The 27,216-nt window shown below is 39.6% G+C and overlaps 1 protein-coding gene across 1 annotated transcript in view; it reads right to left on the reverse strand.

Annotated features, from left to right (window-relative positions):
• CYP2W1 (cytochrome P450 family 2 subfamily W member 1) overlaps window positions 1-27,216 on the reverse strand; it is a 48,351-nt gene that overhangs the window by 19,644 nt on the left and 1,491 nt on the right. The window contains exons 2-4 of the mRNA XM_069084845.1: window positions 10,669-10,831; window positions 7,172-7,321; window positions 6,896-7,053 (exon numbers count right to left, since the gene is read on the reverse strand). Coding sequence (XP_068940946.1) covers window positions 6,896-7,053; window positions 7,172-7,321; window positions 10,669-10,831 — 471 coding nt within the window. The remainder of the gene's footprint in view (window positions 1-6,895; window positions 7,054-7,171; window positions 7,322-10,668; window positions 10,832-27,216) is intronic.

Consider the following 27,216-nt stretch of genomic DNA (forward strand, 5'->3'; position numbering starts at 1 on the left):
TAGATAGATAGATAGATAGATAGATAGATAGATAGATAGATAGATAGGACATTTATTAAGGGTTTACTATTTGCCAGGCACTGTGCTAAGCACTGAGAATACAAATGCAATAATACAATGTAGTCCCTACCCTCAAGAAGCTTACATTCTAATAAGGAGAGACAAAACATAAAAGAGAGAAGGAATGGGAGTCCTGGGAGGGTTACCCATGTAGAAAAAGTTACTGGTCAGGAGCTGGGGTAGTCCAGAAAGTGAGCTGATAGGGGAGTGAAGGGAGCATATCTGAGGTCCCTCATGAAATGGAGGTCCTGGCTATGGACTCACCAATAAAGAGAGCAGGTTCCAGGGAATGGAGGCATATTAAGTGAGCAAGGTTCCTGGTGAGGAGAGAATAATCTAGAGAATGAATTGAGCTGGGATTGAAGTGAGCATGGTTGAGACTCCTCATGAAATGGTGATCGGGCATAAATAATGGAAGATCTGTTTATTAAAGAAGTCCTATGCCCCTAAATGGGAAGAGTATCCAATATGTGTTTTTTTTCTTTATTTTTGTCTTTTAATTGCTTAACTATTTGTGGAAGAAAAAGTAGTGCTAGATATTTGGTATTAAATCTGATAACTTACTACTTGCAAATATATCCAAGGAAAGGCATTTCTATCAATCTATCAGTTATCAACAAACATTTGCTACCTCCTCCTTTCTTTGCAGGGTGGGGGATTATGGGTATGACATATTGCACATACTATCAGATTTGGTTACTGACTCGATTTGTTTTGACAAACTCATTTTTTTCCCTCTTTTTTTATCATTTGTAACAAGGACTGGCTCTCTGGGTGTGGAAGAGGGGAGGAATTACTTCAGAAATGAAGCTCATATGAAAACAAGAATAATAAAAATATTTCCAGATTAAGGGAAATAGGTAAATACAAAATATATGTAAAGGTATTCTGTCTAGAGATTTCGGGCCTTGGAGATCAGTGAGCTCAACCCTTTCATTCTTCAAATGAGGAGACTAAAGCCAGACCCCAGAAAAGTGACATGGCTTGTCCAAAGCCACACAGCTAGTAAATGACAGAGGCGAGACTAGAATCCAAATCTCTTGTCTCCTGTCCCATGCCTCTTTCTGTGGTGGTAGGCTGTCCAAGAAAGGGTCCTGGAGTGTGGTGAATTTTCTCTCTGTGTCTGGGAAGATTTCTATGTGGCGCCAAATATCCAGATGCAAGACAAAAAGTTCTACTGCTCATCCAGAGACTTCCAAATAGCCAGATGTTTGGTTTTATGTGAATGAAACAGGTGACTGACTGCCCTTTTCAATAACTCTTCCAGATGTTTGGTATTGTGCCAACTTAGTTTTACATACTGGAGAGAATATGAACTGATTTAGAAACAATGAAAAGCAAACTGGTTTAATAACTATAGGATACAGAGGAAAATTTATATCAGGGTTACCAACATAGGGCATGCAGTTTACAAGATGGTGCTCAAAGGCATTTGGATGGTAGAGGAGGCAGAGAGTGATCTTGAATGATGAGGAGGCCTTTCTCAATTCCCATACCTGCTAAGGCCTTCCTGTCTGAGATTCCCTTCCATTTATACTGTATCATCTATGAACCTCATCATTTACATGTTATCTCCCCCATTAATTGTGAGCTCCTTAAGGGAAGGGATTATTTTTGCCTTTCTTTGTACCCCTAGTACTTAACACAGTGCCTAGAATATAATAAACTCTTAATATTAATGTAAGTTGACTAACTATAAAACCTCCATAGAACTGCTCAAAAAGTATTGCTTGGAGAGAGGATCCTGGGAAGATGGTGGAGTAGGTCAGAGAATTCCAGCCTCTCCAGATTTCTTCCACAGATAAGACAAAAAGCACCTTGGGGTAAACACAGAGTGGCAAAAATAAATAAGAGTTGGGGCATATCAGTGGTCCTCCCCAGGCAACTGGAGAAGATCCTGAGGTTTGGTCCTTGTGAAGTGTAAACACCTCCAGGATATTTCTACTGAAATGGCTAGCCTAGATTGGGAGGCGGCCTTGGCCTGGGACATAGGAATTTTTACCTCCCAGACAGTGTGGGGAGTGGGGGATGGGGTCTGTGCAAGGGACTGAGGAAACATATGTTTATAAGGGATGCCAGGCCAAGCTGTGCTGCTGAGGCAGTGGCCCTGGGTGAGAAAGAACCCACACGCACCCAGTGAGTGCAGAAGCAGTGGGGGGGGTCATTGCTGGCTGTGGGCACATACAGGAGGGTGGAGTTCTTGGTTTCAGTTCTAAGCCAGAGGGGAGGACTGCAGGAGGATCTGAGGCTAGAGGCACCATCCCCCAAGCTACTAGAACAAGCTGCTATAATTTTTTTTAATAAACAAAAAAAGAAGAAAGAACCCAACCACAGAATGTTACTATGAGAACAGGGAAGACTGGGAGATATCTTCAGAAGAGGATATTGAAGAAAAAAAAACCTCTCGTGCTCCCAAAGATTAATGACAAATGGTCATCTGCCCAAAAATTCATGGAACTTAAAAAAAAGACTTTAAAAATCAAATGAGAGAGACTGAGGAAATTTTTTAAAAAGAACAATCCAAAGAAAACAAGAAGATTATGAAAAGAAAGTCAACCAACTATGAAAGGAGATTCAGAATCTTAAGAAAACAATTCCTTGAAAATTAGAATTGGGCAAGAAGAAGCCAGTGAAGATACAAGAGACCAAGAAATAAAGATCAAAACAAAATATAAAGAAAAAATAAAGGAGAAAATAGAACATCTCATAAGGAAAAGAATTGATCTGGAGAACAGATCGAGAAGAGAAAACATAAGAATAATCAGACAACTTGAAAGTTCTAAATAAAAAAAGAATCTTATTACAATAATTCAAGAAATAATTAAAGAAAATTGTCCTGAAGTGTTAGAACAAGAGGGGAAAGTAGAAATTGAAGAAAACATACCAATCATCACCTGAAAGAGACCCTATGAGGAAAATCTACAGGAGTATCATAGCTGGATTCTGAAATACCCAGCTCAAGGACAAAACATTGTGAGCAACAAAAAAAACAAACAAAACAATTCAAATGTGGTGGAGACACAATTAGAATCACATAAGACTTGGTAGTGGTTACACTGAAAGACCTTGGAACACTCTACCTTGAAGAGCAAAAGAACTGGGGTTGCAGCCAAAAATATCATACCCAGCAAAATTCTTTTTTTTTGGAGGGGGGAGGGCAGAGAAATTGGGGTTAAGTGACTTGCCCAAGGTCACACAGCTAGTGTTAAGTGTCCAAGGCTGGATTTGAACTCAGGTCCTCCTGACTCCAGGGCCAGTGCTCTATTCACTGCACCACCTAGCCACCCCCAATTAAGCAAAATTCTTTTTTTTAAGCAATTGGGGTTAAGTAACTTGCTCAGGGTTACATGGCCAGTTATTTTGTGTGGGTGCCAAGTGTCTGAGACTGGAACCAATCCAGGGTTTCCCAATGCTGGGGCCAGCGCTCTTACTCACTGTGCCACCTGGCCGCCCCAAGCAAAATTCTTAACAACAACAAAAAGACATCCAATGAATTGGCAGACTTTCAGGATTTTGAGGCAAAAAGACCTGAAATCAATATAAAATTTGATATACAAGATTCAAGAAAAAATAACATAAATATCAAAGACTAATTACAAGGTACTCAATAAGGACAGACTGTTTACTTTTTATTATTTTATTTTATTTTTTGCTTTTTGGAGGGGGGAAGGCAGGGCAATTGGGGCTAAGTGACTTGCCCAAGGTCACATGGCTAGTAAGTGTTAAGTGTCTGAGGCCGGACTGAACTTATGAACTCAGGTCCTCCTGACTCCAGGGCCGATGCTCTATTCACTGTGCCACCTAGCCACCCCTAGACTGTATACTTTTTATATGAGAAAATGTAAATTGTATGTCTAAGACTGTTATTATTAATTGGGTATTTCAAAAAAAAGATCAAGCTAAGTATGATGTGAAACAGCTAAGTAAACCATCTAGGAAAAGGTAAAAAGAGTAATTATCTCATACAAATCAGGTGTGAGAGGAAGAGCTGACACAGAGGAATTAGATGGGGGAGGAAGGCTGGTAGTTTTGGAAATGTACTCTTAGATGGAATAGGTTAAAGGGAGAACAATACATATATACCTAGAAGGACATAAAAGTCTAAATTCAGAAAGAAATAAAGGTGAAAGGGATAAGGAGGGGGGAGAAGATAAGAGAAGGATTTTAGGGGGGGGAGAAGATAAAGGAGGGGATTTTGGTGGAGGGGTAAGTTAAGTAATAGGAGGGCAAGATATCAGGCAGAAGTAAAGTAGAGGAGTCAGAAGGGATAGGAAATTAAGAGATAAAAAGAAATATAAAATAAAGATCAGGAGCAGAATTTATTAGGGAAAAAAGCAGGGGTGGGATAATCATGATCTCAGACAAGGTTAAAGCTAAAATAGATTTAATCAAAAGAGAAAAGTAGGGAAACTATGCTATATGTCAGCCATATTAACCAATATTGTTTTAGACTATTTAAAAAATTAGACAGTCTAAGGTTGGAGTATTGCTGTGGTATAGAAAACAAGTTGGTGGACTTAGAAAAATATGGAAAGACTTGGACCTATGAAGGAAGACGTTATCCTCCTTTAGAGAAACAGAGGACAGACAAGTATAGTACATATGAATGTATGTGTCTATGTATAAATATGATTATAGATACCTAAGTATTTGTATGTGTATGTAAATACAGACATGTGTATGTAATATGCTTTGTGTATATTGTATATTTATGCATATGTGCATACACATATTAAATATATAAATATGTATTTATAGTATATAATATAAAATAATATATAAACACATATCACTGCTTAATTGTAGCCTTCTTAGGGAAGGAAAAACAAAGTAAAAAAAGTGCACAGCAGAGAACAAAAGAAAACTTACAAGAAAGCAAAGATGGCCAGATTGAAACACATGTGTAATGCTATATAGGCTTTCTTGAAATGCAAATTTATTGCTGTATATTTTGAATCCTGTCTTACATTATGTTGTGCACATTGCAATGTTTTTTAAAATTTTCTTATTTTGTATTTAGTTTATAATATGCTTCTTTTTCTTTTCTTATTAAGGGTTTCAGTTTGAAATAAATCATATTTTAAAAGCATTGCTTGAATGAGGATGGAAGTGGGTCTATTTTGCAGAGGTAGGGGACCATAAGAACAACTGAAGAACATTGCATACATTGCCTCTACATGTTGGATTTGCGCTGATTAATTTTGTGGAACTGTTTTTTCTTTTTTTCTTATTTGTTATTAGGGTTGGCTCTCTGGGTGAAGGAGAGAGAAGGGATACATTAGGAAAAGAGCTGATACAAAACCCAAATGTTTCCTTTTTGTTTAAATTGGAAGGAAAAAGGAGTGAGGGAAAAACCAGTGAGTGAGTAAATAGCCAGTGAAAGTACCCACCTCATACTGGGGGGAGCAGGTTCACCTGCTCCATACCTGCCCTTGTCTAACACCTATTGTCTAACTATGACTCACAGTACTGGGGTGGACCAAATACCATTGGTTCTCTCTATTAGGAGTTTCTGATTCCTGTTCCTACACAAACAACCACCACCCCCACAACCATACACATAGACACACACACACATGCACAAACTGGTGTTCAGACTTGGTAATAAAGAAAGGATGTCCTATATCTGGTCCTTGAATTCAAAGCAATTTGCTGACCCCTATCTTAGACCTTGAATAGAACCAGTCAACTGAAAGAAATGGGAATATTTAACCTGAAGTCTTAAGGAGAACATGATGGTGGAACATGTTGTTTCTTCTCATATAATGTAAGTTCCTTGGAGGCAAGGATTGCTTTGTTTTTGTCATTGTATCCCCGATGCCTAGTACATTGTCTGGCACAGAGCAGATGCTTAATAAATGCTTGTCGATTGATTGAAGCATTCAAGGACTGTCACATGGAAGAGAGATTTGACTTGCTCTGCTTGGCCTCTAATGTCAGAACTAGGAATCAAGGGTAGTAGAAACATATTTAGGTCTGTTCTTAGAGAAACTTTCCTAACAATTAGAGTGGGCTGCTCAACTTTAGGGGGTGATAGGTTCCTCCTCACTTGGGTTCTTTAAGCAAAGTTTGAATCCTCATTCCATAGGGTTGTTGAAGAATACTTTGTCATTCAGATGTGAATTGGACTAGAAGCCCTATTGGGTCCCTTCCTGCTCTGATTTTGTGATTCCAAGGACTTTTTCAGTTCTAAATCAATGCTTTTAGGATATCAAATTTATTTCTAAGGATAATCTTTTCAAAGAGGAAGAAGAGACTGCAGAAGGGTACAGAGGATGCACAGAGGGAGGAGAAGAGAAGGAAGATCAAGCTGACAAGAGGAAGAGAAGCAGGCAAGTATTCTGGAGGAAGAGGGACGTTGAACATAGTCTCTGATGACTTCTCAGTTTTGCTGGTCTTAACCTTGAGACTCAAATTGAAAGTCCATTGAGTTGTCTAACACTTAGTGCCTGATGACTAACCTGATTAGAGCTGTAACCAGGGTGGGTGACTGGGGCCTTGACATAGGGTAGAAAATTTAAAGGATTTAATTTTAAATGAAATTTAAAAAATTTTAAAATTGCCCTAATTGTTAATTGTAATATACAAAAACCCTCATAAATACAGTGGGAGGCAGGGAATGGATGACTCATCCTCTCAACGCTTTATCCTCTTCTTACCCACCCCCTATGAAAGGCAGCATCCAAGGATACTTCTTCTGCTCCGAGCATGTGGTGATATCTCAGGTCACCAAGCCCCAGGTGAAGTTAGCCCTTATCCCCATCTTGCCCCACCTACCCAAAAGCTTTGTTAGCAGTGCTTACCTTTAGCACTGAAGAGGGGAAAAGCTACTTACGTGGAGGAAGGGAGAGCCCAGAAGAACCATAACTTCATCTATTAGTCTTAATAAAGTAACAAATGTTGGGTCTTGATAATCAAACCGGTCTCCAAAGAGCAGAAGAAAAGTGACATTGGTTGGTGCCATGTTGACTAGTTTCAACTTGAAAGGATTGCCTGCAAGGGTGAAAAAACAATCCAACAACCACAATTCCTTACACAGGAGGCACTAAATTTAGGTGCTCAGACAAATTTGCCTATAGCAAAAATAAAAAATTGGAATCACAGATCTCACCTTTAAAAGAATCTATCAGTTCTGCCAGGCAGCTAAATTCTTCCAGAATCTTCTTCACCATCATCTTTTTCCCCATCCCAAGATTATGCAAGCTAGACATGGTAAATTTGCGAGTGGTTTTCCACAGTTCCCCAGATGAGAAAAATATACCTGTGGGGTGAATGCATTGCAAGTTATTCCTTCCCTAGAAATGTCATGCCACCTCATTCCCCCTCATTCATCCCCTACCAAAGTCCCCCAAGACAGCCAAAAACAAAAAAAAATATTCAACCAGGACCCAGGAAGCTATCATTGCTGAAACGGGGCTTCAAAAATAGAGTTCCATGGCCTGAAGACACACTTCTCTGAAGACATCCATCTATCTCCTGACCTAGAAGATGGTTTGAGGGAGAGGTCTAATGTTGATGTTCTCCTAGTAGCTAAAGGTTCTTTAGGAGAAATTTATGACTAGAGAAATAACTCATAGAAGCCCTATTCTTTCTTATCTTGTTAAATATCAGTGTGGTCTTGGCAGATGGTATCAGAACAACTCATCATCCATCCATCCACCACCTATCTTTTTGTTCATCCATCCATTCATCCACCACCTATCTTTTTGTTCATCCATCCATCCATCTGTCCGTCCGTCTGTCCACCCATCCATCTATCCATCTGTCCATCCATCCATACATCCACCCATCCATCCATCCATCCATCCATCCATCCATCCATCCATCCATCCATTCATCCATCCATTCATTCTTAAAGAGCTAATCCATAACAATCAACTCTCATGTAGTAGTATGACTAACTAACAAGCAGCCTCCCAGCCTGTTCTTCCTCTTTTTTCTGTAACCTTAGAGAATCACAGGTAGCAGCCCCCACTGAGCAACCCTATACTCTATGTGCTCTAGACCCCTTCCCATAAGATAACTGTGTTCAAATGTCCTCTGTTTTACTTCTGGGTTTTATGACCCAATACAAATCGCCATTATCATTACTCTCATCATCAGCAAACATTTATTAATTGCCAATTGTATGTAAGTCATTGTAAGAGATTGGGAGGTATAAAAAGTCACTAATTTCAATGATCCCCAGGATCTTCTTCTATAAAATGGAAATAATACTAAGCAGTATGGTATAGTGGACAGTGTTAAAATGGTATCGAGGAAGATTGAGTTTGAATCTAACTTCCTATATTTACCACCTATTTAAGGAATTCTGTTTACCTCTCTGGGCCTCAGTTCCTCATCTGTAAAATGAGGAGACTAGCTGACTGCTAAAGCCCCTTCCATTCTATGATCCTATGACTTATTATATGATGTTATGACAGTCACTTCTGAGTGTCCATTTTCTCATCTACAAATAATTGTTATTAGCATTAAATGACAGTTTAAGAATTGCAAACCAATCTAAATACATTGTCTCTCATTTGATCCTCACTTTGAGATAAATGATATTATTATCCTCAGTTTACAGATGAGGAAACTGAGTCAGAGAGAGATTAAGTGACTTGCTCTGGGTCACATAACTAATAAGTATTGAGCCAAGATTTGAATTCAGGTCTTCTGCACTCTGGGACCAGTGCTCTGTCTACCACACCACCACCTACCTGCCCCTAAGGAGTGTATCCACTCCAAATGTTTACAGACTATTTCTTTTTTTTCTTTTTGGAGGGCAATTGGGGTTAAGTGACTTGCCCAAGGTCATGCGGCTAGTTTTTGTGTTAAGTATCTGAGGCCAGATCCGAACCCAGGTCCTCCTGACTCCAGGGCCAGTGCTCTATTCACTGCCCCACTAGCTGCCCCTACATAGACTATTTCTGCCCACTCTGTGGTAGAGCCTTCTGAGCTCATATCAGTCTGATCAGCTACAGTCAGACACACAGTACCTTGACCCCAACATAGTGCTGTTATTTTGCTCCTCTTCAAAAACGAAGGAAATCCACCACCAAAAGGAGTGTAATTCCTGTAGTCATAACCTCACAGGATTGGTTCGAAGCTTCGTGATTTCAATAAATCACTTTGCAGACTTTAACAAAAAAATGTATTGATATCTTTGGTTTTTACATTACCTTTATTTCTGAACATATCTCTCCCCTGCCTAGAGATCCATCCCCTTTAGCAAAGAATTAAGGGGACAATGGAGAAGAGAAGGGGAAGAAAGAACAGTTCTGGAAAACTGACACATCACCCTCATCTGGTATTTGATGCCCTGGATCCATGGTCCCCTTCCTCTTACAAAAAGGGAAGGGCTGTGTTCTAGGCTGGGCCTGACTCTGGTCAGGGTTAGGATATTGCTCTTTCCAAAGGGATCAATCTTCTCATATTTCTTCTTTGGGGCTGAGTTTGGTCATTATAATTACAGAGCTAAGTTTGAGGAGGGTTTGATTATTCTTTCCACTTAGACTGTTGTAGTCAGTATATTGTTTTCCTGTTTCTTCTTGCCTTGTAAACCTTAAAGTGCTATATAAATGTCTTGCTGTTATTGTTGTCCTGGCTGCCTCACAGTGTTTGATGATTAGTTACATAATGATATATGTCTAAAGCCCTTTGAAAAGGATAAATATCCGTTGCAACACAAGATAGTATTGTATCTATATGGAATCACTTTCTTCCATTTATTTTCAACCCAGTCCTTCATTTTTTTGAGTCTCAACACACACATATACACAATGCATTATTATATATAATTATTGTTAATATAATATTTATTTTAATATAAATGATTTAATATGTTATATAGTATCATATCATATAATATTATATATCCCTATATATAATACAATGTAGTATAACTACCGTGTTTCCCCGATAATAAGACCTATCCCGAAAATAAGCCCTCCCCTTACTGTGTAAGATTCCTCTAAAATAAGCCCTCCCCCCAAAATAAGCCCTATTGAGATTGCTACTGTAGTGAAGGTGATCCCCTGCGCTACATGCTACATTACGGTACCCTCTGTATGCACCGTCTCCCCCCCCTGATGAAACGCACACCATGCTCCGAGCTGCATCCAATCAGAGCTGCAGCAGTGAGCGCGTCATCCTGTTCTTCCCCAATGATTTGCTTATTGAATAAAGGTACATTTTTTTTGTTCACATTTACCTGTTTATTAAAATTGCTGTCAATGTTCATTAAAATAAGCCCTCCCCTGAAAATAAGCCCTCTGCTGTTTTTCTGTCCAAAAAATATAATAAGACAGTGTCTTATTATCGGGGAAACACGGTATATAATATATGATATTATATATTATATATAGCTATAATTATATATTATATGTGATTAATATATACACACATACATTTATGTGTGTATGTATCACTGGGCCTGGAAGCACATGCTTAATTACATGGTCATACGATACAAAATCATGAAAGCAAAATGGAAGCAAATGGCTGCTCCCAGGGACAGCTGCCGCAGCTGACTTGGGTACTTGTGGAAGGAAGTACATCTGGGATCTCCTCTTCCTCCCACCCCCACCATGCCCAGTGAGGGTCACTGCTTTCTCAAACACATACCTTGGCCTTCCTGGATGCATTGGAATATAGGGATGGGTGGGCGGTCAGCAAATTCCTCGGCAGAGTTGACTAGTGCATCTCTCACAGCCTCGTAGCCAGTCAGCACTACCATCTTCTGGAGACCAAAGTGAATGGTGAAGACGGGGCCATATTTCTCCGAAATCTGGGGAGAGGGCACAAGGGTGATGTCATCAGTGAAAAGGAGAAGGGGGGGGCAGCTGGGTGATGTAGTGAATAGAGCACCAGCCCTGGGGTCAGGAGGACCTGAGTTCAAATCCAACCTCAGACTCTTAACACAAAAACTAGCCATGTGACCTTGGGCAAGTCACTTAACCCCAATTGCGCCTCAAAGAAAAAAGAAGAAAGGAAAGGAAAAAGGGGTTAAATCATATAACATATGGGTATATAAATGCCTTCTTTGGCTAAATCCTAGGATTTTTTGTGGACTAAAGTGCACATTGAGAAAAAAATCACCAAAGATTCGACTTGGAAATTACCATATAGACTATATTGTCCAACTCCCTCATCTTGAGCAAACTTGGGAATCTTGATTCTCAGGCCAGGGTTCCTTCCATTACATGGTATCGCCTCTCACAAACCACTTAACAAATGTAGAACCAGTGGGAAAATGTCCAAACAATTCCCTAGGGATACAATAAGGCAGCAGAATGACCAGAAAAGCTGAACTTATGGTCAGGAAAGCTTGGGTTCAAATCCTGCCAGAACTGACCAGTGCTTCTTTCACAGCCTCATAGCCAGATAGCACCATCTTCTGGAAACCAGAGTGAATAGTGAAAACCAAGTCATGTTGCTCTGAAATCTGGATGGGGGAACAAAGGAAGTCACTTAATCTATATGTGTCTCAGGCAATTTCCTAGGATTTATCTACCCAGTCATATGCAGGTTGTATTGCTCCTGGTGGAAGGAGTCCCTACACCAAGGTGGCTTAGTGGAAAGAATGCTCTCTTTCAAACCAAAAGGCCCTAGTTCAATGTCAGTTCCAACACTGTGATTTAAACTCTCTAGGCCTCGGTTTCCTCATCTGTAAAATGAAGGAGTTGGACTAGATGGTGTCTGAGATTTCTTCTAGATCTATGATCTTATGATCAAATTACACATAATTCAAATATTTGGAGAATTTGTGACAAATTAAAATTTTAAGCCGAATATTCAAGTCCACCAATTATACCTCAGCCCTGCAGACTTTCCAAGGGATGTTCAGCAATTTGATTACCTTTATTGACTCCTCTACTGTCTAACATAAGGCTTGGTTTTGGTACTTAATAAGTGCTGGGTTTTCTTTTCAGCCAGATCTGAATCAACACTCTCCTCCAACTTCTGCAACCTATAGGAGATGGATGTCTTTTTCTGTCCCCTACCTCTGAGAATGAGGCTTGATACAGAAAGGGGGTGGGAGGAAGCAGGGGCAGTGAGTTAAGACCAGCACCTGGGAAACTGAGATTTCAGACCTTCCCCGGAGCAGCTGCTGCAGAGTAGGATTTCAAAACCAACATTGTTCCTTTCACTTCCACTATAGGAAAGGAACCAGGTTTCATGCTCTCCCTGGCAGCAAGGAATAGACTTCTTTTTTTCTCATTTCATTGATTTGGGGGCTTGGGGTGTGGCTTTTTTAAAAATAACACCTTCATTTCCAAGTATATCTGTCCTCTAGCAGCCCCCAGAGAATCATCCCTATAGCAAAGAATTAGAAGAACTCAACAAGACTAATCAAAATTGTAACACAATCTGACAATATAACAGTATATTCCACACCCATACTACCCCACTTCTGCAAAGAAGGAAAGGAAATACGTTATCTATGTTGTGTTTATTTCTCTTGTTAAGTTATTTAGTCATTTCAGACATGTCTGACTCTTCATGACCCCATTTTGGGAGGTTTTGTTTTTGTTTGGGAGTTTGGGGGATTTTTTTGCTTTTTTTGGAGAGGGGAAGGCAGGGCAATTGGAGTTAAGTGACTTGCCCAAGGTCACATGACTAGTACGTGTTAAGTGTCTGAGTCTGGATTTGAACTCAGGTGTTCCTGACTCCAGGGCCAGTGCTCTATTCATTGCACCACCTAGCCTCCCCTCTTCTAATCTTTATGTGAAGTAGATAATACTTTATGGACATAAGAAATTGAGATTAGCATCTTCATGGAATGACAGTGAACATGGGCCAAATAAGCTATGAGTTATCATCAGGTACTCAGAAAGAAGTACATTGACTTAGTGTCTAGAAAGTCAGCCTCACAACCAGGAAGACTTGGGTTCAGGTCTTGACTCTGACACACATGGGCTGGGAGGCTCTGGGGAAGTTACTCAACCTCTCAATGTTCTAGGCAACTTTTGAAGACTATAAGTTTCAGGACAGGTACTGACCTATATTGGTAGACGTGAGGCAACTGGAGAGAGTTCTGGGTTTGGAGCCAGGATGACCTAATTTTAATTCCTGCCTTAGACACTTACTAGCTCTGGGACACTGGGTAAGTCACTTAACCTCAGTTTCCTTATCTGTAATAATGGGGATAATAATAATATTTTACCTCCCAGATTCAGTGTGAAAATCAAATGAGATAATATCTGTAAAGTACTTTGCAAACCTTAGAGGTCTATAGAAATGCTAGCTATTACCATAATTATTCATTATTGTTATTACTGCTGTCAATTTCCTAGCATGTGAGTTTGAATGAACAAAAGCACAGGTCCAATCCCTATCCCTGTATATTCATACCCTCAGATTCGATGGAACTTGGGCTTGATCAAGTGCTAATAGGAAAATCTGAGATGTGAGGGATGCAGGAAAGTCCCACTTATGCATGTACAAAGGGACTGAAAGGAGAACTCGAGTCAGGAAGGTGTTAAAGCTGCCACTCAGAACTCCATATATTGGATGACAGATTGTGAGCTAGAAGGAAACTTAGAAGTCATATACTCCAGGGATATATTGGCTTAGCAAACCATAAATGAACGTGATCTACATTGTGTTGTATTTTTATGTGTTTTGTGAAGTTGTTTAGTCATTTCAGTCATGTTTGATTCTTCAGGACCCCCTTTAAGTTGTTGGTTTGTTTTGGGGGCTTTTTGGGGCAATAATACTGAAAGAGTTTGCCATTTCCTTCCCCAACTCATTTTACAGATGAGGAAACCTCGGCAAACACAGTTAAGTCACTTGCCAAGGGTCACACAGCTAGTAAGTGTCTGGGACCAGATTTGAACTCATAAAGATGAGCCTTCCTGATTCCAAACCCAGTGTTCTATCCACTGCACCACCTATTTATGCTATTTTCTTAAACATTCCCCAATTACATTTTATTCTAGTTCCGGTGCCACTCCAGAGTTTTGCAGAACTTTCAGGTCCTCTAATAGCTGAAATTCAATCCTCTTGTTTTTTGCAGATGAGGAGACTGAGGCACAGAGAAGTTAAGAGATTTTCTGGAGGTCACACAAGAATTAAATGGCAGAGCTGGGATTTGAACCTACGCCTTCTAGCTTCAAATCTAGCATCCTCTCTATTATGCCAGCTGCCTCTCTCCTCTTATGGGGTGATACATCTATTGCTTTATAGGATGCCATGGCTAGATGAGACCTTAGTTTCTGATCTATCAAGTCCCATTTCACAGATGAGAATACTGAGGCTTGGTCACACTCACTGACCTGCTTATCAGTATCAGAACCACATCTAAAATCCAGTTCCTCAACCCCCATAACATTGTTCTTTCCACCACATCACAAGTGATCTTCTTGTTCCTTTTTAAATGGGGTCAATTTCAGAATGTCTGTTTGCAAATCAGCTATGGGACATGTTCAGGGATGAAGAGGTGGTTGAAAATAGTCTTCCATGGTAAGTAGAAATTTGGGTTGAAGCCAGGAAGACTTGACATGTACTGGTTGTCTGATCTTAGGCGAGCCTCTCTCTCTCTCTCTCTCTCTCTCTCTCTCTGTCTCTCTGTCTCTCTCTCTCTCTCTCTCTCTCTCTCTTATTCTCTCTCTTCTCTCTCTCATTCTCTTCTCTTTCTCTCTCTCTCTCTCAACTTTGAGCTCCAAATTTTCTGCCTTCCTCATCTCTTCTCTTCCTAAGGCAGTAAGCAATTTAATACAGGTTTTATATGTACAGCACGTAAAACATATTTCCATTTTAGTCATGTTATGAAAGAAGAAACAGAACAAAAGAAAAATATTTTAGAAATAGTGTGCTTCAATCTGCATTCAGACTCCATCAGTTCTTTCACTGAAAGTAGATAGCATTTTCCCATCATGAGTCTTTTGGAATTTTCTTGGATCACTGTATTGCTGAGAAGAGCTAAGTCATTCACAGCTGATCATCATATGATTTTGCTGCTACTGTGTACAATGTTCTCCTGGTTCTGCTCCCTTCATTTACATCAGTTTATATAAATCTTTCCAGGTTTTTCTGAAACCTGCCTAATCATCATTTCTTATAGCACAATAGTGCTATTTCATTACACTACATATATTTCCTTACAATTATATCCAACAACTTGTTCAGCCATTCTCGAATTGATGGGCATCTCCTCAATTTCCAACTCTTTGCCACTGCAAAAAGAGCTGCTATAAACATATTTTTTTCATTTTTCAAATGCTTTATTAGCTTCTGATTTGCATCATTCATTTCTGCCAGATTTTGGGTTACAAATTTTCTCCCCGTTTTTCCCCTACCCACTGCCCCAAAATAGTAGTCCCACAGGATATCCCTTCTTCCAATATGCTCTCTTCCATATCTTTTCCCATACCTCCTTCAACTTTTCCAGTAGGGCATGGTGGATCTCTATGCCCCAGTGCCTGTATATTTTATTTCCCAATTACATGTAAAATAGAATTAATAATAATGATATATATATTTTTTAACATTTGATTTTAAAACTTTGAATTCCAGATTCATTCCCTTCCTCCTTTGTCACCCATCCTTACTGGGAAATTAAGCAGTTCAGTATAGGTTGTACACATGTAGCTAATGCAAAACATTAAAATAGTAGATATATTCTAAAGTACTGACTATATTTCCCTCCCTCCTATCCCATCTCCCACTTGTTCTATTCTCTACTTTGATCCTATCCCTTTTCAAAAGTGGGTGCTTCCAACTTCCCTCCCACCCAGCCTGCCCTCCCTTCCATCATCCCCTTCCCCTACTCTCTTGTAGGGTGAGATACCCTATTTAGTGTGTATTTCATTCCCTCCCCGAGCCAAATTCAGTGAGAATAAAGTTGACCCATTCCCTTTTGCCTTCCTATTCTTCTCCTCCATTGTAACCATTTCCCCTTCCCTCTTCTATATGAGATAGTTTACTCCATTCTGTCTCTCTCCATCTCCTCTCATTATATTCCTCTCTCACCTCTTTATTTCACCTTTTAAGTATTATACTGTAAGGGTTATGGGATTTAAAGATCTTCCATGCCCCGTTGGACTTGCTGATGTAGCAGGAAGGGGAGGAGCAAGAGGAAGCGGAAGCCAAGCTAGCGTTCCTGCGTTGGCTGGCGGTGGTTGTGACGGCGGCAGCAGCAGAGGCAGTGGCAGCGCGAAGCCCTTTTTGAGTTAGGACTGCTAAGGACTTTCTGCTAAGGACTCCTGCTGAGGACTGCCAGGGGCCGGAGCTGCTGGGAGCGCGCTTCCAGGACGCTGGGTGGTTGCTGTGCGTGGGGAGAGGAGGACCTTTGCCTGAGGTAGCCTGTTCTGTTTTAAAGGCTTGAAAATGTGGGTGCTTTCTACTTTATCTACCTGTGCCAATGTCATAACTACTCTGATGGCTTTCACTTTCTGGTTTTGGGACTCAGTCTTTTGGTATCTTAATAAATTTTCTAGTTTATTTCCTCATATGGCAAACATGACGTATTTTGTAATGGATAATTATATCAGCATATTTGTAATCTCTATAGGCATTGTGAATATGGCATTGCTGATACATATACCTTCCTATTAAATTAGTCCTGTGCCCTCTATCTATGTATACCTGTATACATATATACACACATTCACATATTTATTCATACGCCCTCCAATATAGACATATCTATATGTATGTGTGTGTATATATATATATATATACATATATTTCTATTCCTTTCAACTATTTTCATACTGAGAAAAGTTTCATAAGTTACAATTATTGTTTTTCCATGTAGGAATGTTAATAGTTAAACTTTGATAAGTTCCTTATGATTTCTTTTCCCTGTTTACCTTCTCATGCTTCTCTTCTTGTATCTGAATGTCAAATTTTCTATTCAACTCTGGATTTTCCATCAAGAATGCTTGAAAATCCTCTATTCCACTGAATGATCATATTTTCCCCTGAAACATGATACTCAGTTTTGCTGGGTAGGTGATTCTTGGTTTTAATCCCAGCTCCTTTGACCTCCAGAATATCATATTCCAAGCCCTTTGATCCCTCAGTGTAGAAGCTGCCAGATACTAAGTTGTCCTGATTGTGTTTCTGCAACATTCAAATTGTTTCTTCCTGGATGCTTGTAATATTCTCTCCTTGATCTGGGAATTCCAGAACCTGGCTATAAAATTCCTAGGAATTTTCTTTTTGGGATCTTTTTTAGGAGGTGGTCGGTGGATTCTTTCAACCTCTATTTTGCCCTCTGCTTCTAAAACATCAAGGCAGTTTTCCTTGAGAATTTCTTGGAGGATGATTTCTAGGTTCTTTCTTTGATCATGGCTTTCAGGTAGTCCATTAATTTTTAAATTATCTCTCCTGGATCTATTTTCCAGGTCAGTGGTTTTTCCCATGAGATATTTCACATTGCCTTCTAGTCTTTCATTTGTTTGGATCTGTTTAACAGCTTCTTGATTTCTCATAAAGTCATTAGCTTCCATTTGCTTCAATCTAATTCTGAAGGAATGATTCTTCTCAGTGAGCTTTTGAGATTGTTTTTCCATCTGGCAAATTCGACTTTTTAAGGCATTCTTCTCCTCATTGCCTTTTTGAGCTTCTTTTGGTATTTGAGTTAGTCTATTTTTTAAGGTGTTATTTTCCTCAGTCAGGCTGTTGACTCTCATTTCATAATTGTCTTGCATCATTCTCATTTCTCTTCCCAATTTTTCCTCCACTTCTCTTATCTGCTTCTTAAGATCCTCTATGGCCTGTAACCAACTGGTATTTTCCTTTGAAGCTTTTGGTGCTAGAGTTCTGACTTCACTGTCTTCCTCCTGTTCCGTGCTTTGATCCTTTTTGTCCCCCAAAAAGGAGTCTAATGTTGGATTCTTCTGTTTACTTTGCTTCCTTTGCCTGGTTATGTTGCCCCTCAATTACTTGACTTTGGGGCTTTTTGCCACAGTAGGACTCTGCTACCAGACAGGGGAGCTTCGTACCAAACACTGGGGTTTTCTCAGCTGCTGGAGGTATTAGATGGGTGCCCTCTCTGAGGTCTCCACATGCTCTGGCAAGCTGGACACACACCCCAGGACCTCTACCCTAGACCGCAATCCAGATCCAAGCAGGTTAAAGAAAGAGCGATTACCCCTCAGACTGGTCACTTGGTCCCCCTACAGTCTGTAGGCCAGGAGCTGAAGCTGCCATGTGGCGGTGGCTGCGCTGCAGCCCTCAGCGGCTTCTCGCCCCAGGGCAAAAGCCGATGCACTCCCAACTACTGGGTCCCAAAGTCCACACTGCACTGACCTTTCACTTTGTCCTATGGATCTATGTGTTGATAATTCTGGACCACCATGGCTGCTGGTGATCTGGAGTACCTCCAGCCAGCGTCTGGTCAGGTGCACCCTGGGGCTAAAACTTTGGCATGGAACTGGGCTCGGCTCCCAGAGCACTGCTCTGGCCGATTCCTGCTGGCCTGCCAAGCTGTCCTCAGTGGGAGGTTAGCTTCTCTGTGTCATTTTGTGGGTTCTGCAGCTCCAAAGTTTGTTCAGAGTTCCCTTTTACATGGACTGGAGGTGGTGAGAGCTGGAGGCAGGCAGAGGTCCTGTTTCTACTCTATCTTGACTCCACCCCCTGCTATAAATATTTTTGTACATGTAGGTCCTTTCCCTTCTCCCCTTTTTAAAAATTTCTTTGGAACACAGACTTAGTAGTAGCATTGCTGGATCAAAGGGTATGCATAGTTTTATAGCCTTTTGGGAATAGTTACAAATTGCTCTTCAGATGGTCGGATCAGTTCAAGACTACACCAACAATGAATGCATTACTGTCCCGATTTTCTCACATTCAATCTAACATGTATCATTTACCTTTACTGTTCTGTTAGCCAATCTGATAAGTGTGAGGTAGTACCTCAGGGTTGTTTTAATTTGCGTTTATCTAATCAATAGTGATTTAGAGCATTTTTTTCATATAAATCACTTACTTTCTTGGCACACTAGGCAACTCTCTAAGATTAAGTCAGAGAAGATGCTGGCTGACCTGCCTTGATAGAGAGGGTTTTCTCACCTGGGTGTTTCCTATGCCAATTAAGTCAAAAGTCTAGTGCCTTTCTCTCTTGGAACAAGAAGAAAGCTGATGAAAGATTTCTCGGCAACATGGGTGTGTGTGTTGGCGGGGGGGGGGGGGGGCAGGCTATAGGTATGAATGTGAGTGTGAATGATGGGAGACACATTGAGGAATGATGAGACAGATGAGACTGAAAAAGATTAAAGTAGGAGTCAATTTTGTTCAGCTGGTACTTTCTCTAATTCTCCTCTTTCATTCCTCCTTTCAATCTTAGTCCAGAGACAAAAGTCTTAGGAAATGAAAGAAAAGTGACAAGTAGGATTTCCTAAATCTCTAGTCATCTCCTTTGGGGTCATCCTCCCAGGTACAGAGGCAGAAGAATATTACCACTATTTTTCACTGTTGATCTACCATCATCAGTGGGAAAGATTTCTCTTTTTTGGAGCAAGGAAGGCAGGGCAATTGGGGTTAAGTGACTTGCCCAAGGTCATACAGCTAATAAGTGTTAAATGTCTGAGGCCATATTTGAACTCAGGCCCTCCTGACTCCAGGGCCGGAGCTATATTAACTGCACCACCTAGCTACCCCTGGGAAAGAAGATTTCTGAAACATCTGCTCTGTTAGGACCAACTCTTGAGAGATACTGATCTCATCTACAGTAATAGCAATTAGGCCATTAGACCCTGTTGCCATCCAGAAGATTTCCAGGCCACTGTCTCCATCATCAGTATACATGAGCTCAATGAAGAAAAACTCCTTTTTATATTGGCTAATACATTTAATGCATGATTAGAAAAGTAAATCTGTTGCCACCTCATTTGTAAATAGTCAGTTTAAACAATTACTTTGATTATATTAAATTGAAAATTTTTTGCATAAACAAAGCCAGTGCAACCAAGATTGAAGGGAATCAGAAAGCTGGTAACAATTTTTACAGCCAGCATCTCTGATAAAGAGCTCATTTCTAAAATATATATAGAACTGAGTCAAAATTATAAGAATACAAGTCATTCCCCAACTGATAAATGGTCAAAGGATATGGACAGGCAGTTTTCAGATAAAGAAATCAAAGCTATCTATAGTCAAGTGAAAAATGCTCAAAATCCCTATTGATGGAGAGAGGATTCTGGGAAGATAGCAGATTAGGTCAGAAAATTCCAAGCTCTCAAGATTTTCCTCCACAAAAGAGATAGAATAGCACCTCAGGGCAAACAGAGTGATAAAAATAATTAAGAGAAGGAGCAGAACTGGGGTTCTCCTGGGACAATCAGTGAAGATCTGAAGAAGAATCCCAGGATAAGGTTTGGCCCCTCTGAAGAGTAAACACTTCCAGGCTAGGGTATGTTTAAACAACAAACAGCAAGCCCTGAGGTTAGCTGGATTAGGAGGCTGCCTTGGCCCTAGCTATCAGAACTTTTACCCCCAGGACAGCAAGAGAAATTGGATGTGTGAGCCAAGGAAGACCAAAGACTAGTTCTGACAAGAGGCACCAGACCCAGCTGTGCTGTGGACAGAGGCAGGAGGAACCAGCGCATGCCCAGTGAGTGCAGAAGCAGTGGGGCAGGACACCCCTGACTGTGGTCACTTACAGGAGGCTGGAAATCTTGGTTTGGGTTCAAGGTCAGAGAGGAGAACTGAATCCCCCACACCAGGGCTAGAGATGATTACAAAAATTAAACTGTTAAAAATGCACAGGCAAAGGAGAAATAATTCAGCCATAGAAATGGGAATAAGAAGACTGGGTTCATCTTCAGAGGGGGATATTGAAGCAAAGATACCCTCTTCTATCCCAAAGAGCAATGTCAAATGATCACCTGCCCAAAAAGAATTCATAAAAGAACTTTAAAAAGACTTTAACAATCAAATAAGAGAGACTGAGGAAAAACTGAAACTAAAAGAAAAAGAACAATCCAAGAAAAATAAAAAGAGCATGAAAAGAAAGTCAACCAATTAGGAAAGGAGATCCAGAATCTTAAGGAAGAAAAGGAATCCTTGAAAATTAGAATTGGGCAAAGGGAATCCAACGAAATTATAAGAGATCAAGGAATAATAAAACAAAATGTAAAGAATGGAAAAATAGAGGAGAATGTGAAACACCTCATAAGAAAGATAACTGATCTAGAGAACAGATCAAGGAGAGAAAACATAAGAATAATTGGACTACCTGCAAGTTATGATCAAAAAAAGAATCTTGATACAATAATACAAAAAATAATTTTTAAAAATCATCCAAAAGCATTAGAGCAAGGGGGAAAGCCAAAATAGAAAAAAAAAAATCCACTGATCATCTGAAAGAGATCCTAAAAGGAAAACCCATATTATAGTCCAATTCTGAAATTCTGAGCTCAAGGGTAAAATAATAAGGGTAACAAGAAAAAAACAATTTACATATAGCAGTGTCACAATTAGAAGCACACAAAAGCTAGCAGGGTGACACTAAAAGACCACAGAGCTTGAAACACTCTACAACAAAGAGTAAAAGAACTATGGGTGCAGCTGAAAATATCATACCCAGCAAGGCTAAGCATAATTCTGAATGAAAAAAAGCAATGGATATTTAGTGAATTGTCAGACTTTCAGGACTTTATTAAAACAAGAACAACCACAGCAACACTTGAACTTAATAGAAGAATTTACATACAAAAGCCAAGAGAAACATAAGGTACATAGCAAAGACCAATTAAAGAGATTGAATAAAGACAGATGGTTTACCTTTTATTTATGAAAAAATGTAAAATGTATGCCTAAAATTGTTATTAGTAATTTGGTAGTTCATAAGAAAATTTGGGGGAGATCTGAGCATGATATGACTTCAAAAAGTGAAGCTGTTCAGGGACAACTAAAAAGAGTAATTATCTTATACAAATGAAGTGCAAGAGGAAGAATGGATACAGAGGAATTAGAGGGGGAAGGAGGACTATTAATTCTGGAAACCTCCTTTCATTGGGAATGGGTCTAAGAGGGAAAAACACATATACATCTAGAAGAGTATAAAAGTCTTCTAAATTTTGGAGAGAAAATAAGGGGATAGGGATGGGAGAGAGGATAAGAGAGGGATCTTTAGAGGGGAGGGGGAGGGAATAGGTCAAAGAGACATATAAAGGGGTATTTAGATTTATGGGAATGTGAGGATAAAGGAGGGATAACCGGAGGGGAAGTAGATGAAATAATAGGAGGTCAAGGTAGCAAGTAGAAGTAAAGTAGAGAATTCAGAAGGGATAGGAAATGAGATACACACAAATATAAAAACAAAGATTAGGAGTAGAATCTATTAGGAAAAGCATATGTTTATGTATGTATGTGTGCATGTACACATGTATTATGCATGTTTGTGTGTGTAAATATATATATAAATATAACCATATTTAATTGTAGTCTCCAGGGGGGAAGGGAGTAGGGAGAACAAAGTAAAAAGTGTACAGCAGAGAACAAAAGAAAATCTATGAGGAAGAAAAGATGGACAGCTTTGAACACAACACGTAGTATTTAATATATAGGCTTTCTTGAAATAGAAATTTATTGCTATATATCTTGAATCCTCTCTTATATTCTGCTGTGCATATGACCTTTTTTTCTTATTTTACCTTAAGTTTTAGTATATGTTTAAATATGTTTCTTTTTCTTTTTTATTATGAATTTTAAGTTTTAATAAAAATTTAAATAAATCAGTATTGATTAGAGAAATACAAATTAAAATAACTCTGAAGTGCCACCTCACACCTATCAGATTGGCTAATATGACAAAAAAAGGAAAATGATAAATGCTGGAGAAGACGTGGGAAAATTGGAACACTAATGCCTTGTTGGTAGAGTTGTGAATTGATCCAACCATTCTGGAGAACAATTTGGAACTATACCCAAAGGGCAATCAAACTGTACATACACTTTGATCCAGCAATACCATTACTAGATCTGTATCCAAAAGAGATCATAAAAAAAAGAGAAAAGAACCATGTGCCAAATATTTATAGCAGTTTCTTTTTGCGGTAGCAAGATATTGAAAATTGAGGGGATGCCCATCAGTTGGGGAATGGCTGAACAAGTTGTGGTATATGAATGTAATGGAATACTATTGTGCTATAAGAAATTTTGAGCAGGTGGACTTCAGAAAAACCTGAAAAGACTTACATAAACTAAGCTGAGTGAAATGAGCAGAACCAGGAGTAACATTTTACACAGTAACAGTAACATTGCATGATAATTAGCTTTGATAGACTTAACTCTTCTCAGCAATACAATAATCTAAGACAATTCCAAAAGATTCTTGATGGAAAATGCTATCCACCTCCAGAGAAAGAACTATGGAGTCTGAATGCAGATAGCAACATCATATTTTCTCTCTTTTTTTCCCTTTCTCATGGTTTTTCCCTTTTGTTCTGATTCTTCTTTCACAACATGACTAATGTGGAAATGTGTTTAATATGATTGTACAAGTGTAACCTATATCAGATGGTTTGCCATCTTCTCGGGGGGGGTAGGAAAGGAGTAAGAAAACAAGTTTGGAACTTTAAAATCTTATAAAAGTGAATGCTGAAAACTATCTTTACATGTAATTGGAAAAAATAAGATACTATTAAGTGGGGAGAAAAACAAGCCCCACTTGCAACATATGGAACCCCTCACTACACATGTTGGTCCCCTCTTCTATTGCTACCTATGATTTGTGGGGAAGAGGAGTAGACAGGGGGAAAGGTCTGGACCTGTGATTTCATTCGTGTGGGGAACTGAAGTGTGGGTTGCCTGGGGGGACTGAGTAATCAAGTATCTTACCTATGGTTACCTAACAAATATGTGTTGGAGACAGGACATGACTCAGATGATGTGACCCAATGACAAACCCTCTGTTCTCTATTAGCTTATTAATTATGGCCAGATCTTCAATTGCATTGATTTAGGGAATTTCAGGTGGAAATCCCTCCAGCCAATGCAAATGGGCAATTTTTTGTTTTTGTTGTTCAATCATGTCTCCTTCTTTGTGATTCCATTTGGGATTTTTATTGGCAAAGATACTGGCAGTTTTGCCCCATGATTTCCTTCTCCATCTCATTTTACAGATGAGGAAACTGAGGCAAACAGGGTTAAGGGACTTGCCCTGGGTCACACAGCTAGTAAGTGTCTGAGGCTGGATTTTAGCTCTCGACTTCCTGACTCCAGCCTGGGCACTTTATCTACTGTGCCACCGACTGGCAACTGCTATTATATCATAATGCAAATTGGCAATTGCTGTTTTCAGAGAGTTGCCAGGGGGTGCTTAACTGACTTCCCCAGAGTCACACAAGCAGTATGAGTTAGAGGCAGGTCTTGAACCTGGCTCTTTTTGACCTGGATGCCACCATGCCTCTCTTGCTGCTGCTTCTAATTTGTATACTACCTTGTATTAAAAAAAATAAAATAAAAGGTAGAAATTTGGAAAAACTGGACCCCAGGTAACTGGAATAACGACTTACAAGGAGAGTAAAGACTAGTATGTTTTTATTTTCTTCTACTTCTAGAGGCCAAAGTGATTGAGAAGTATGGAACCATGCTTTGAAGGACAAATAGATGACAAGGAAATAGACTTGTAGAAAAGATTTAGTCTAAACGATTCATTGCAGGGGTCCCCTGGGCTCAGTAGCTACTCCATCAAGTAAGTTAAACTTCCCTCCACTTTTTTTTTTTTTTTTGCTTTTTGGAAGGCAATTGGGGGTAAGTGACTTGCCCGAGGTCACACAGCTAGGTTTTGTGTGTGTGTGTGTGTGTGTGTGTGTGTTAAGTGTCTGAGGCCAAATTCGAACCCAGGTCCTCCTGACTCCAGGGCCAGTGCTCTATTCACTGCGCCACCTAGTTGCCCCTTCCCTCCATTTTTTAAAAAGTTTAAGTGTTTTCTTAAAAGGTGACATGGCTTCATGGAAGGCATATAAGACTCTGAGTCAGGAAAACCTGAGTCCCACCTTTGATACATGCTGACTGCAGGAGTTTGGACAAGTCTAAGATTACAGCTTGCCCAGAACAGTCGCCAATCTGTTTTGGTGAAGACCATTTCCTTCTATGTGCACTCACAGATCTTATCAAATTTTTTTTTAGATGCCTTATTAAAAGCTTAACGTCAAACGTCACTAAAGTCAACTAAATTTGCTGTGTAACTATTTACATTTGAATTCTTTTCAGTGGGTAAAGTAACATAACAATTTCTTCCTCTAAGTCTGCATTAGGATTTTTTTGTCTACCTGGTTGTACTTAGCATATGGTGCTTTCTTCTGGTTCTGTTTTCTTTCCTACTTTGAATTCTTTCATAAAATCTTTTCAGGGGGAGGCCAGGTAGCACAGCGAGTAAGAGCACCAGCCCCAGAGTCGGTATGACCTGGAATTGAATCCGGGCTCAGACACTTAGCACCACACCCAGAAACACCTGGCCATGTAACCTTGAGCAAGTTACTTAACCCCAATTGCTTTAAAAAAAACAAAAGCTTTTCAGGATTTCCTTTTATTTCACATACTTGTTGATCTTTCTTTTTCATAGGAATCCTGAGATACCATCTAGTCTGGGCTTCTCATTTTACAGGTGAAGAAACTAATGTCCTGAGAAATTCAATGACTTGCTCAAGGTCACAAAGGTAGGTCTTGAACCTAGGTCTTCTAACTCCAAATCTCACACGCTTCCCACTGTTTCACATACTACAAAGCCTGACATACAGTATATGCCTAATAATTGCTTGCTGATTAACTCATTGCATTATAGTATCCCATTATATTAATGTGCCACAATCTATTTAACTATTCCTCCGACATTGGACTTGTTTCCATGTTAGTTTTTTTTTTAATAATGTATAATACTGCTATGAAAATCTTTGAATAGACAGCTCTTTTTGTTTGCTTGTTTATGATACACTTTTAGTGCATACTCCCAACAGTAGAATCATTGGATTAAAAGCTATGATAACTTTTTTCAAAGGGGCAGCTAGATGGTACAGTGGATAGAGCAATGGGCCTGGAGTCAAGGAAGACTCATCTTCCCGAGTTCAAATCTGGCCTCAGACACTTACTATCTGGGTGACCCTGGGCAAATCACCTAACCCTGTTTGCCTCAGTTTCCTCATCTGTAAAATGATCTGGAATCTTTGCCAAGAAAACCCCAAATGCAGTCACAAAGAATTGATTACAATTGAAATGACTGAACAATTTTTGCAGCTTTTACCATGTAGTATCTATCTCATACTTTCTACAGCTACAGTTAGTCCATAATTAATATGAATGAATAATCCTAAACTGTTTGCTGACACTCTCACTCATCATAGCAAGATTCAACCCTATCAACCCCACTATATTCACTAAGGCAGGAAAGCAGACTAAGGTATCTTCACTTTCAACAAAGGTTGAAATAATTACGTATTACATGCTCAACTGACCAGAAATTTAAGTTAGCCAGAAAGTTCGTTGCCTGAGGGTTGTAATTTCTGGTAACCTTACTACATTAGATGCCTAATCATCGGTGTGGCATTGTGGGAGGAGCACCAGACTTGGAAACCAAACAACTGATTTTGAGTCCCAGGCTCTAACCCTAAGTAGCTTTGTGACCTTAAATTAAGCAAGATATTTTAACCTCTTGATGCTTCAGTTTCCTCCTCTGTCAAATAGAGATAGTAACACGTGATATTTCTCTCACAAGGTGGTTGTGAGAAAAGTGTTTTGTAAATGTACATTATTAAACAAAGAAAGGAAAGAAGTCACAAGAGGTTTTAATGGTTTTGTCTAAGGATGCCATGAGTCACCAGCTGAGTGTGTGACAAATGGGCTGGTCTCATGCATGACCCAGGATAATAGGATCAAAGGATTATAGGGTTAGAGCCAGAAGGGGTTGTAGAGGTCATTGAGTACAGCCCCCTCCTTTTACAGATGGGGAAACTGGGGCACAGAGCAGTGAAGTGACCTGTTAACTAGGCTCCCAGCTCCTACTGGCCACAGATCACCAAAGGAAACAGATGAAAAGATGGGAGAGCTCAATGCAAATCTGTCCCCACTATCAGAAATCAGTTTGAAGGACATGCTGTACCAACAGTGACTACATTAATATGGTTTCAGAGACAACCCACCAAGCAGCTAACGAGATACAAGTCAAAATTTTAGAAACAAAATCCCTTATCCAAGACCAGTAAGATCAAATGAGGTAAAATC

This window comes from Petaurus breviceps, unplaced genomic scaffold, assembly GCF_028583685.1.
Source record: "Petaurus breviceps papuanus isolate PSGF00001 unplaced genomic scaffold, PetGlider_PUasm1.0 175, whole genome shotgun sequence".
Classification (NCBI taxonomy): domain Eukaryota; kingdom Metazoa; phylum Chordata; class Mammalia; order Diprotodontia; family Petauridae; genus Petaurus; species Petaurus breviceps.